The sequence below is a fragment of the Engraulis encrasicolus genome, chromosome 16, assembly GCF_034702125.1.
Source record: "Engraulis encrasicolus isolate BLACKSEA-1 chromosome 16, IST_EnEncr_1.0, whole genome shotgun sequence".
Classification (NCBI taxonomy): Eukaryota; Metazoa; Chordata; class Actinopteri; order Clupeiformes; family Engraulidae; genus Engraulis; species Engraulis encrasicolus.
In genome coordinates this window covers 20,684,502-20,697,688 of record NC_085872.1, presented here as the reverse complement: position 1 = coordinate 20,697,688, position 13,187 = coordinate 20,684,502, and the positions used below count along the sequence as shown (strand labels likewise).

At 42.6% G+C, this 13,187-nt stretch overlaps 2 protein-coding genes across 5 annotated transcripts in view; both read right to left on the bottom strand.

Annotated features, from left to right (window-relative positions):
- Positions 1–591: 591 nt before the first annotated feature.
- scpp7 (secretory calcium-binding phosphoprotein 7) lies at positions 592–3,096 on the bottom strand. Of its 2 annotated transcripts, none has more exons than XM_063220278.1 (9): positions 2,996–3,096; positions 2,796–2,866; positions 2,635–2,670; positions 2,387–2,425; positions 2,207–2,251; positions 1,964–2,017; positions 1,616–1,732; positions 977–1,018; positions 592–839 (listed from the first exon to the last, which is right to left on the bottom strand). In XM_063220278.1, the coding sequence occupies exons 2-8, from the start codon at positions 2,853–2,855 to the stop codon at positions 980–982; spliced, it is 390 nt and encodes a 129-aa protein (XP_063076348.1). In that variant the 5' UTR covers positions 2,856–2,866; positions 2,996–3,096; the 3' UTR covers positions 592–839; positions 977–979. The 2 variants fall into 2 exon arrangements, with proteins under 2 accessions (XP_063076348.1, XP_063076347.1); XM_063220277.1 differs by having other exon boundaries at positions 596–839; positions 2,635–2,673.
- An 844-nt stretch (positions 3,097–3,940) lies between these two features.
- Positions 3,941–13,187, bottom strand: part of LOC134466380 (DNA translocase FtsK-like) — a 9,640-nt gene continuing 393 nt past the window's right edge. Inside the window, exons 1-5 of one of the 3 annotated variants that reach the window (XM_063220276.1) lie at positions 7,460–7,577; positions 6,597–6,911; positions 5,425–5,586; positions 4,881–4,919; positions 3,941–4,639 (exon numbers count right to left, since the gene is read on the bottom strand). In XM_063220276.1, coding sequence (XP_063076346.1) covers positions 4,226–4,639; positions 4,881–4,919; positions 5,425–5,586; positions 6,597–6,911; positions 7,460–7,522 — 993 coding nt within the window. In that variant the 5' untranslated portion in view covers positions 7,523–7,577 and the 3' untranslated portion in view covers positions 3,941–4,225. Of the gene's footprint in view, positions 4,640–4,880; positions 4,920–5,424; positions 5,587–6,596; positions 6,912–7,459; positions 7,578–13,187 lie in introns of those variants that run through there. The other 2 variants (XM_063220274.1, XM_063220275.1) reach the window with 2 other exon arrangements.

Below are 13,187 nucleotides of genomic sequence, written 5' to 3'. Positions count from 1 at the left end.
GAAGTAATCCTACATTTACTCAGGGCAGACTATAACATGAACATGAAACAACTTGCCAGGCAATAATGTTTTCTGCCGCTAAACGGCTTTGTCTAGTGTTCTAGCATATCATACTGTTTTTTTCTGTTTTCTAAGACGAATAGTTTTTCATTTGAAACTGGAATAAAATATGTAAAGAAACAATCTTTGAAAATGTGACCTAGATGGAAACAGGTCCTTTGAATAATGAACTCATGATGGAAACAGTTGATGGAGCAGTTGAAGGTTTGTGAAATGCACTCATTAAGGCCTATGGGTTTCCAGAATGAAACCCATCAGTTTCTCAATAGACTGTGGGACAGCTTGCATATTTGAATAAAAAAGAATTCATCAGCATGTCATGGAGCCAAAGAGATTAATGACGAGTGCACTCAAATATCATGTGGTAATCTGAAATTCAGACTTTGACTGTATATGTGGTATACTTTCCTCTGCAATTTTCGTTATCAATAACTTTTCCTCACACATCAACACCCTTTTCTTGCCGCCATGGAGGGACAATTCTCTCATGCATAAATGAAAACACCATATGCAATGCATGTGACAGATACAAAGATTTATTTTTTTTATAAAACTGTCAAAACAAACTGCGGTATAAAAAAAAGGCAACAGAATGAGCTTAATGGCTTCCGGTGGGAGCCAGGAAGTAAGGAACATAGCACCACATTGTAGGTCATCCACATCAGAGCAGAGTGCACTGCATCAACAGGTCAGAAAAGATGAAGATGAAGCAGCTATCAGGTCACATCGTTGTCTTGGGTCTTCGGTACCAGTGTTAAGGAAATGGACGGATAAAAAGTCTGCGAACAAAATAAAATACAATAGAAAGAGTTTTTAAAAAATGGTAGTCATGAAAAATATCTTAGCCCCACAAGATTTTTACAAATGTACAGGCCTTCGCAAAGGATGGCATGACACAGTGAAAAGATCATCTTACAGTTTACTCGTCTTCCTCCTCATCATCATCGCTGGAAGGAGCCTGAAATGCGTGCACACACAGAAAGAGAGAAAAAAAAATCAGTTTCATGACTTCACCAACAGTTCGTCAGTTGTTTGTCCCTGTTTCTGACTGGGTGGCTTTCAGCTGAGCGTTACTCCATCTAGAGGCACAAGCACTGAGCACTAGCGCCATCATGTGGCTACCTATAAACATTGCCTCTTGCCTCAGCGTTGCATACAGCATAGAACGCTGTCGCCATCCACCACCAACCTATAGCACGACCTGACACATGGCCATGCAACAGCAGTTAACTGGGTCCTCACATGTGCACCGGCATCTCTTCCATCCTGCCAGTGACTATGTCCTAGTCACAGACAAACTGCATGACGTTGCAATAATAAGTAAAGGCGGTGGTGTAGTCTACTTTTTTATGGTGGGTATACTGTATATTTGAGAATTTTTTTTGAAGTGGGTATACTGTATATATTTGTGCTATTCAAAACAATGGATCAAACAATTTTAAGTGAGTATACTGAAATCCCTGAAATTTAGAAGTGGGTATACTCCGTATACCCGCTTTCTACGTAGAATACACCGCTGAGTAAAGGGGTTGTTGATCAGTAGAGGCGTACTCACAGGGGCAGCTGGGGCGGCAGGTGCGGCGGGTGCCACTACAACGGGAACAACAGGGGCGGCGGGGGCAGCGGGGGCAGGAGCTGCGGGGGCTGCGGCGGCACCACCCAGGGCATAGAACTGGAAGACGGCAGTGAAAAAGGACATAGAGAGCGGTGCAGGAATGGTGCAGAGAACCAAAAATACTTGTCAGATGTACAGAAAAGAAAACCAGTGCAGGGAATATAAAACATATGTAATATGTAAATGTAAAAACGTATGAAACACTGCATGGAATATAAAACACATGTGAGATATAACATATATAAAAACATTTTTTTTTCAAATGTGGAAATAATATAAAACACTCACGACTTCAAGGCTCTCTCTGCCAGCGGGCTGAGGGATCTCCTGTTTCACCAGCATCTAAGATTGGAGACACAAAATTAGACAACAAAGTACTGGAGGAGGCAGACTCACATCAATGTAGGTATTGCTCCTTAGTGGGCAACCGAATACCATTATAAGTCACTTTGGAGAAAAGCATCCACTAAAGGCAATTTAATGTAAAGTCATGTCATGTCATGAACGGTTGTGGGGAGCTTCAGAACTCACAGGGGCGGCACCGGGGCCACGAGCGGCTTGCAGAGCATCAAGGATCTGCAGGAATTAGGAGACTACATCAACGCACTGCACATTGACACCACATGCAAAACTGCAAAAATGTCTTCTGAATATATATATAAATAAATATATTTTAAATCGTTATTTGTTTTTGTATCTGATAACACTCACTTGCTGAATGGTAGCTCCAGATGCAGGAGCAGCAGCAACCTGTCAACACAACATAGGCCTATTTATCTACTCACACCATGCACCAACAACACAGCACCTCTTAGCATGCCATTTACAGCTGTCTCACTGTTGTCTAATACTTAGTGAGTAATATACAAAAATGCATTTAAAAAAATGCAAATACAAAAATGCATTTAAGAAAATAGTAAAATAAAATAGTAAAATAATAAAAATCAGAATCCACTGACCCCTGGTGCCTGCTTAATCTCCAACTCAATGTACTGCTGCTGTAAAGACAAACATGCATGAATCCCATCACATTAGCACACATTTTTTTTTTTTACAATATTCAGGTTTCTCTTGCCACTGATACAGATGGTGCACATGAGGTAGGCTACAGTATACTTACAGGGATCGTGGCACAGAGGGCCACCCCCAAGATGCAGGCGAAAACAACGGCGACTTTCATGGTGAATAGAGCTGCAACAGATCCAACAGAAGGTCAATGAAACTTTACACCAAAAGTATCAGCGACTCACTTTTAAAACTCCAAGCTAACTTCTTCCCCAGAGCGGCGATTCCTAGAAGCTGTAGTGAGAGCTGTCTTACCTTCTGGATGGTATGACCACGGTGTATGCGAGAAGGAGTGTGAGCAGAGTGATTTGGTTCTGGGGAAGGCTGCAGCTCCCTATTTATTTAATTTGTGAACAAAAGGCCTTCATTTTTGACAGTTCTTGGTCACCAGCCAAATTTAGCTTTCAATCAGGGAAAAAAAAGTGCCTTGACAGCTATTGTATATCTTGTACATCTTCACAGAGCACTTTGGCTTTCAGCATAATTATAGGCAGCTGCACAGGCAGCGTACATATGCTTGCTATTGAGCAAGACTATGACACGAAAATGCCATAAATCCTCAGTTGAAAGGTAATTGAGGTCAGTAGCGGAACAGCCTCTTTTCATTCCATGTCATTCAAAGAAAAGGGGTTGTACACACTGTATATATAGGACAAATGTATACATTAATATTTTCTTTAATATTTTCTTCTTACAAAGCTACTGATGACATGTAAAGTTTGCATTTTTTAATCTCTCTGACACATGCAATTTAGCGCCCTGATCTTCTTAGAAAAACAACCATTTAAAGCATGTCAAGTTTAAAGGCACATAAATGACTTCTCTCTGGATATTTTCTAGGTGAGATCAGTGAGAATACTCTTGTAAATGTCATGAGCAAGTCAGAGATTTGCTAGAGGAATTGCAAAACTGCCTCAAGACATTGATAGACAGATTTTGAGTCAAGACACTGCAAGTTTGTTTGGGTTTTTATTGTGAGGGCACAATGAAATGTAGTGAAAACACAAAACACATACTGTGGTGGTGTCTATATGTTTTATAACGTGACAATAAGTGGATACATGCCGCAGAGAAAGCCAAATGTGATTCCACTGTATATAACATTGGCAGGGTGATCGCAGTGCACCCAAATTTGTGTGCAGAGATGTGTGAAATAGCAATGCTTAATAGATACGATATATATACTGATTACCCCCTATGTACATGCATACATTTACTAAACAGAGCATATTAAAAACTGTATATCATTGACCATTATTGTGCTTGATGATGTGCATTCAGGATTAAATTAGGTCAGTGATTTATCAGTACACAATAAATGTATACTGTATCCACATAATGTGCATCTTGTAATATCTTATAATGTCTTGTGGAATGTAACGACCAGCTCACATCCAGCTTTAGATAAATCAATAATTAAAACAGTTTTCTTACAAACAAATTAAACATTTTATCATTTAAAAATGTTATCATTTAACTCAAAAATTATTTCACTGCCAAAACAGGTAGGCCTGTTCCCATGACATCCTGTCTCCATGGTGGTTCAGTCGTTGGGGTCTGTGTTGTGAGCTGTGTGTCTGCCGAGGTTGGTGCTTCATTGGGCTGATGGCTGGCGTTTGGTGCTTGCACACTTGCTGTGTCAGTGGGGTGTAGGTGCTTCTCAAGGCCTGCCAGCGTAACCTCATGGGCAGGAATGGCCACTGGCACAGGCACACCCGCTGTCACCAAAGAGGGATCATTCACTACTATGCCAGGCATCTCTGCTGGCAGTGGGCCAAAGGGCAACAAAGGCCCAAGGGGCATCATTGGGTTGACAGACATGACTGGATGGAGAGGCTCCGCACTGGGGATGGCGACTGAAGCCTGAACCCTTGTGTTCCCCTGCTGCATTCTCGTCTGCTTTTGGACATGAACAGAAAGGGAATCAGGGGTGAGTTTCTCAAAAGAGAAGTTGTTAGCAACTTCGGTAGTTGCCAATGGGAAAATGCATTGAAAGCAACAAAGTAGCTAATGTAGTAAGCAACTTTGGTTTTGAGAAATTCACCCCAGGTCAGATACCTGCTAACATCCTGTAACACCACTGAGTTTTAAAACATGCATACCACATGTTTCGACATGTGTAAGTGTTTTGCTTACTTACTTCGAGTTCTTCAGAGCTGACCCCACCCGATGCTCCAACCTATAGAAAGCAAATAATCCCTACATGTGTTAGCTGGTGGCAGGATGAGGGTTCCATGATGTGACTTTTCTGGTTCAGAAATGTATTATTAAAAAGCCATAGGTCTTAGGGATTACCTACCATTAGTGGTGTGTCAAAATACGGTGGGACCTACGCCGGAGATACGGGCAAATACATAATTTGCTCATCTGTGGTGTGTTATTTTTGTTCAACTCATAGTTGCTTGGCTAATTACAGACGTCAATGAGATCATGTCAGAACCAATATAGAGGCAGCCATATCCTATTGAGGCAATATGCGGCACTCATATAGGGTCCGCCTAGCCCAGGTTTAGATTATTTTGACAGGGGGGAACATAGCAATTTGTCAGCGCTGCCATTTCACCGTGACTGATATTTTGGAGCACCCGTTCAGTTCGCCTCCCTCCAGCACAATTTGCGAGCCCATACATACACAGACGGCCGTGAGACATATACTATGTATGAAGAAACCTGTTCTGAAGTACCTGTTTAGTCTGCTGCTGCTGCTGTTGATGTTGATGTTGTTGTTGCTGTGTTAGGCTTGGATCTCCTGGCTGGGGCAACTGGGAGCCTTGGGACACAGCAGCCCCATGCTGTGGGAACTGTGGGAACACAGCCGGGACCAGCACGACTCCGTACGGGGTGTACTGGAGAGCATAGAATAGACCAGTGATTTTCAACCTATGGGCCGGGGCCCACTGGTGGGCCCTGAAGGTATTCCAAGTGGGCCTTGAAATCATTTTCTACAAATTATAATCATATTTTGGTGTGTGTTGCTATTGATTTATTTGAGTTTTATTCTTTATTGGGTTAGAAGTGGGCCCTGAACATTTGTGACCATTTTGAGTGGGGCCCCACGTTGGAAAAGGTTGGGAACCCCTGGAATAGACATTAGCTTTGCTCATGTGGCTCAATACAGTAGTTATCATAACATTTTAATTAGGCCTCTTGCTCAGTGTAGCATCCTGTAATGAGATGCATGTGTGGTCCTAACGGTAGAATAAAAGGATTGATGAGGTCGATGAGTTCTTTGGGAAAGTACACTGACAAGAGCGATCAAAACGTTCATCTGTGTATTGATATAGTGTTTTAATATTGCATCCAATATATCACTTTGTCTTCAAAGTGTGGGCTTACAGCTCTTCAACAGATTTTAATGTCTGGTTTCCTAACACATCACATATCCCATCCTGTGTGAAAGGGTGACCGCAAACATGGAGCCCCCCCTACCTGCTAAACATTTTGAATCCACATTATACATCATCAAGCGAAACATCTCAGAGCCAAAACCTTAGCACAACTGCCGGCGGGCTGCATAGCTCAAGTTAATGAAGATTTGTTTTGGATGGAGACCAAGTGATGCAGGTCTTGTCTTGAACGACGCAACGATCCGCTGCGAGGTGCACCCCGCAACCCCGTCAACACCTTCATGCCAAATAAAACTCTCCCACATACACGACACGGCACAGGGTCATTGCCAAAGGCAAATATGAGTACATACAATTTGGAAATGCCATTTTGAGTTCTCTACTGCAGTTTATAAATTATTTAAAGTTTTTATAGTCTCATGGTTACAGTTACCAAATAATTAGTGGTCTTCGTAAAGTCCACTTCATGGCATCATTAAGTCACAGTCAAAATATACCCATATATTTACCTGTGGGATGTAGACCATGAAGCCCTCAGGCTGACCGAGCAGGAAGCCATGTGGAAGCCTGTACTGTGGAATTATGGGGGACTGAGGTCCAGCTTGTGGAAACTGGACTGTGGGAAGAAGAGCCTGTGTTGCTGAGCCTGTGTGTAGCCCAGGGGTGGGTGCTGCTGGTTTAGGGGGAGTTGTAGACTGCGGCTGAGGCATATGCACGTCAGGCATAACCTGCAGATGGATGTCCGGCTCAGGCCTTTGGCCCTCATGCTCTCCCATTGGGACGTCCCCTCTCGGCTCAGATTGAGTGGCATCTGCAGCTGCAAGCTGGGGATGCATTTGGCACAGCATCAACTTCAGCGACTAACACATCTCATTTCAAAACTAGAAATGCAATCACAGAGTGCAGACCTCCGCCAAGGAAGCTGTTTGATAGAACATTTGACTATGTCACACCCTATTTTTTTGCCAGTCTTTCTGCTTTGTTTGGTTGTCTGTGGAGTTAGGAACTGGAATGTCAATATCCCGCAATGGTCAGGAATCTTTTGTTAAATTCTTGGATCCGGATTGTGAGCTGGATCACCACTAACATTTAATCCCTTTTTTCTTTGGTCATTTCCAACAACTCCACTCCAATTTCAGCCAAATCCGCTCATAACTTTTGGAATTATCCTGCTGACAGACAGACAGACAGACAGACAGACAGACAGACAGACAGACAGACAGACAGACAGACAGACAGACAAACCAACGCTACCGTAGACATAACCCCCTTGGCGGAGGTAACAAAGATTCATGAGAAAGCAGCCTCGGTGTGATGAGCAGAACCTCAGAATTGGAGAACGACTGGTGATGAGAAATTAAGAAGCACTCACCGGAACACAAGACACTGCAGACGCCAGCCAACAAAACACAGCAAACAAAATCACCCCGTTCATGTTGGGCCCTAAAGACCCAATCCTGCAACACAAAACTTTGATGGAAACCTACTTCTTTCTCTAGAGATAATTCGTATTGCAATACAAAAGCAATTACTATGCCTAAATAAATAGTCTCTTCGACTGAAAGACTACCAATTGTGTTGATCAATTAGAGCCAAGGGAAGAGTTGAGAAATATCTGGTGAGAGTATCACCTTTAAATGCTACCCTCGTCCCACCTTGTCCAATCAGAGTGTGTGGGATCTGTGTGCCATGGAAGACTGACCACACACCACAGCCAAATTACTTCTAACTCATTTTGAGCATTCTCCAGACATGACCTTTATCAGTAGGGGCACAGCACAGCATTTTGCAAAGTCTCCGTTTACTGGGAACTACTCACTCAGGGTAAGTTTCACGATGTGGTCTTGGAACCACACTTGAGGCTTTTTTGATACAATGAGCAATGGAAAAGTACAACCTGGGTAGTGTGGCATTTGTAAATGCAGACAAACAAGGTTACACCTGCCTAAACACATACGGTATTGTTTCAAAACATCCCTGGTTTAACCCCTTAGCGTAGAGCCTATGTTATAACCTTGCTGTCACCAACATTTTAATGGCTATTTCTTAATATGTTACTTAAAGGTATGCCACTATTTTGGGGCTTAATACAGCTAAAGTTGTTGGCTGGGGTTTATAAAGGTGGTAAAGTGTCGTATTTTTCATGTTAAGCGTTGTCTGAAAGTCAATGGATCACTAGCATGTAGCATGCTACACGGATGCATTGACTTTCACTAGCTTAGCAACATGCTCCCTCTTTTAACTTGTCTTAAAGCAAGACAACGGCTTACATGAAAAATAAGACACTTTACCACCTTTATAAACCCTGGCCATCGATTTTAACTGTATTAAGCCCCAAAATAGTGGCATGCCCCTTTAAGGCTCTCGTATTGAATGTTGTTATGATGTAGTTGAGTATATTCAGCAAATAGTGAATAGGCCCGCCGGTGACCCCATCTGCTCTCAGAGGCTACATCGCTATGTGTGGCTCCAATTATATTTTGGTGGAGACACCAAATGTCCCCTTTCCTGTCCTGCGATTGGTAACCATGGCACTGGGAGTCTTGTTCTGTCATGCCATTCAACTGTCAGGCCACAGGGTGGACACACTCCTGTCAGCACAGCCCACAAGAGAAATAACGAGCAGTCTACCTACTGCAGGGACCACCTCATACATTTTATGTCCTTGGTGGTGAAGCGTGCCATCAAGAATTCAGAGTCAGTATCAGAGCCAGTGACAGACTACTGAAAGTTTTATTTAAGCTAGAAAATGCATTCATATACTTCATATACTATGTTATTCTAATTTCCTGTAACACACGCGTAACGCTACCTTGCCACAACCACATCCACAAACCTTGCTTACACTGCAGTAACGACCTGTCAGAATCTGCTAACAGCACCTCATTAGTAAAGCCTGATGAGGTAGATAAGGCCCAGTGAGTACGTGCAGTACATCAGTGGCGTCTTTGGTGTCTGTCGTACCGTCTAGGCCTCCTTCCTTTTGTGTTCTCTGGTTATGCATGTCTTTATGCTGCACCCAAACCACAAAACTTGTGTGCCTCTTTGACAGGGCCGGCCCGAGGCACAAGTGAACTATGTGGTCGCTTAGAACCCCCACAACACCAAGGGGGCCCATGAGTACCGAGCGAAGAGGGAGGGATGAGTCTGGATGGTTCTGATTGGCCACATGTCCTTTTAGTTATTCACTGTGGATAAATGTGTCTGCTAAATGTTATATAGCATAAATAACAATGATATGTTGTGGCTAACTTCATTGTTTATCTACTTAAATAGATGTGTAGCGTGGACTCTGAATATTGTTGTGCTTTCTAATTTACTGTATCTAACATAATAATAGCATTAAAATGATTAAACCTCTGAAAATCAAGAGGGCTTCCCCCTGTGGATTTTCAGGTTGGTAATCAAAGCATCCGATGCTGAGTAGGTGGTGGCACGGGGGCCCCCTGATGAAATTTTGCTCAGGGGCCCCATAAAGGCTCGGACCAGCCCTGATCTATGAGCTGTGATCAATCTGTGTTGATGAAACACCGAGGCCACAGAGAGGAACTGCCTTCAGCCTTCACACAGGAATGTCCCTGCGCCAACAGGCTGAGACAAGTCTGGAGACCCAGATTTCAGCAGAGCAGAGCTGGGGGCGCCACAGAGTCTTTGCAACAGTGCAAGCTAGAGTTCAGATATTTACTGATTGTTTGTTTTTCAAATGTCACGATTTTTTTTTTAGCGCATTTAGGCATTTGTCTTAAAGGGTGATAATTACTTCATATAATATGATTTGAAGAGGTGGGCACAGCATAATTGAGGTGTGTGCTGTGCATCAACTTGAAAATTAATACGAAATTGCAAGCGCTTGGAAAGGTGGCACACCTAGAGCAGCTGGCACTTGCCATACTGTAATTGGCTGTCTTGGCAGCACCCAGCCGCCTCCTTCCAAGGCCAATGAGAAGCCTCACCCACGCTAATCCACAATAGTTATCAGTCGGTCCCACAAGGCTCTAATCCTGTGTAGGCAGCGGCTCATGTCAACGGCCACCATATGTCATCCTCTGCTGCGCTGCATTGCGCTGTCAAGGCTATGCAGTGGCGGAACAATTGCCCAGAGGGCCCCAGGTCAAGACACTGATAGGGACCCCCCCGCCCACCATACGGCCTGCCAAGGGCCCCCACCACCAATACAGGAGGGTCTTGGGCCCTGGGGCAATTGCCCTGTTCGCTCCCCCTATAGCTCCACCCCTGAGGCTATGCCTAAGACCTGTCAGCCTAGTTGCTTGACAGAAGAGCCCACTGCCCAGAGACGAGGAGAAGGTGTACTCAACCATGCAATATGCACCTGCACCTTGCATGCAGACAAGTGGTCTGCCACTCTGTGTCACTTTTTTTTCAAAAACAGGTGTATTCTCTTTCACAAAGAAGTGTGAAAAACAACCAAAACCACTGGGAATTATGGCTGATCTAATGAGTAGTGAATTGTAGCATGAGTTGTAGGGGATAGGCCTACATACTGTATACACAGTGAATTGAAAATATTACATGTTGAAACTGAACTGAAAATATTGCATGCTGGAAAACAGATGTTTAGCTACAATACACTGTGCTTTTTGGAAAAAGGCAAAGCGAAAATGTATTAAGTGAATTTGTATTATTATTTTAAGAATAGTGTTCACAAGTTATAGTGTACCATTAGGTAGCTTGACAAAATCAATGGAATCAGATTCAGATTCGAATTCAGAAGATCAGATTGTCAAATATCACGTAATTGATACTTTCCTATCTATTTAGTCCATATATATATATATATATATATATATAAGCCTCAATATATATATACAGTATATATACAGTATATATATATATACACGGAGAGAGAGAGAGAGAGAGAGAGAGAGAGAGAGAGAGAGAGAAGGGGGAGTGTGTACAGAGTCTGCAGTAGACGGTTCAGTCTGAGTGGAAGTTGTCTACCCATTGCCTCCTACGGCAGTGGTGGTGGTGGGAGTGGCGGCGGTGGTAGGTTCAGGAGTGGGTGCAGGGGCGGGCGTGAGATGGGGCTCTAGCCAAGGGAGGAGAGCTCAGATGAGGAAAGGAGCAAGTCTTGCAGGGTAGACTGGCACAAGGACAAGTAAAGGTGGAACCTCTGCCAAACATCAAGTTCACTGGTGTCATGCTTAGACTTGAGTTACAAGGAACATCAGCCTCAACCTCGATGAACCCTAAGTTAGACTATTACATAACACAGACAGATAACTGTCTACAATTATTGGAATTATCACAAATGAGACTTATTACTCTGAGGAGTCTACCCATCAGGCCACAGGTAGTTCAGCTGTCTATTGTGCACTACTAGCTTCAAGAGTAATTCAGACACCGATCTATTGCAGTGGTATTGAGAGGAGTAGAGTAGAGTAACTTTATTGATCTCGTCGGGAAATTAAGGAGTCAAGTAGCTTACATAAATACATGTAATGCCCACATGGACATTTCAAGACACATGTAGGCCTAATACAGGTAATAGCCAGGGAGGGAGAAAATAAAGACTACTGAAAAAAATGAAAAAAGGCAATGTGGAAAAACATATTCTGTGAGTTGGGGTAGACAAATGGGCAAAAAACATACTCTGTTAGTTGAGGTAGACAAGATTAGCATGTGAAAAAGGAGAGAAGTGCCGCACACTGAGTTGCACAAATAAGTCTTTAATGTGACCGTTGCTACGTTTACATGAGACATTTAATTCGGAATTAACTCACTGTAATTCTGAATAAATCTTAATTCCGCTTTGAAAACGCCATGTAAACACTTCACAATTCGGAATTAAATGAAAGATCAAAGTAAACTCGGCAGAGCTATTTAATTCTGAATTATTAATCGGAATTAAAAACGTCATGTAAACGTAGCCAATGTTTCAGCCTATGGTCCTTCCTCAGGTCACCTAAAATGAGTGTTGACAGATAAATCTTTGATATACGTAGTACTGTGATGTAGAACGTAGGGAAATAAGACATAAACAGTATTCTAGCACAATACTAGGCCTACATGTAATTTATCTCAGCCTTCAAACTCCAGCATAAACTGTCATTACAGCTCATCTCATCACTTAGAACTCCAGCAACAGGGTCAAGCACAACCCTGTAGGCAACACACACTAGGTATACTCAACACTTTTTAACCTCTGGTGAGACGGCTGTGTCATATCATGGTAAATTAGATTATTGATAGATTCATACAAGCAGATAAACGTAGTTGACTAGGGCTGGGTAAAGTAATCGATTTAATCGAGTCTGAATCGTTTTCATTTAAAATTCACATAATCGATTAAAAGGGCACAAAATCACCCAATCACCATCGTTTTCTTTTTGTTCTTTTTGTTTAATTTAGGTCTATGGAAAATACCCAGTAGGTATTGGTCAATTAGGCCTAGGCCTACTTATTACAAATTAGCAATCTGTTAACACTGTCAAGCTCTGTTTATATAAAAATAGGCTACAGCATCTTTTGGGGGAAATCCTGGCACCAAGAAGGGAACAGATTGAATCGATTCGGAATGAATCGAATTGAATCGTGATTAATCGATTCAAAGCCCTAAGAATCGAAATCGAATTCTATACAGGAACATGGCTGTGATACCCAGCCCTGACACTACCGTTATGTAAAATCCCCCTGTAAAATTAAGATTTGTAACAATTGAGGAGGGTCAAACACAGTGAACAGTTCATGACATTACTGCTTTATTGTGTACCTTCACTTATGTAACAGAGCAAACAGTCAATAAGGGACTACAATTATCATCACTTACAGCTCCCAGGAACATACCGTCACCCCACGCAGAAGAACTAGGGCAAAATATTTCATCATGTTACAACTGGAAGAAAATAAGTCAACAAGTCATTGCTTTCTTAGTGCCAGTCGTCATCCTCCCATGAAACAGAGTTTACAGCCAATTTTATGCTCTCATAAAAATCACACTGACATATGCCTAAGCTACGGTTTGGCACCCATTCACTGCACGCATTTAGTCTCTCAGCCAGTAGATTAATGAGGAGTCTTCCCTACTGAAGACAGAAAAAATACAGTATTTATACGAGTGCTCTCAAAGGTGACAGCACTCC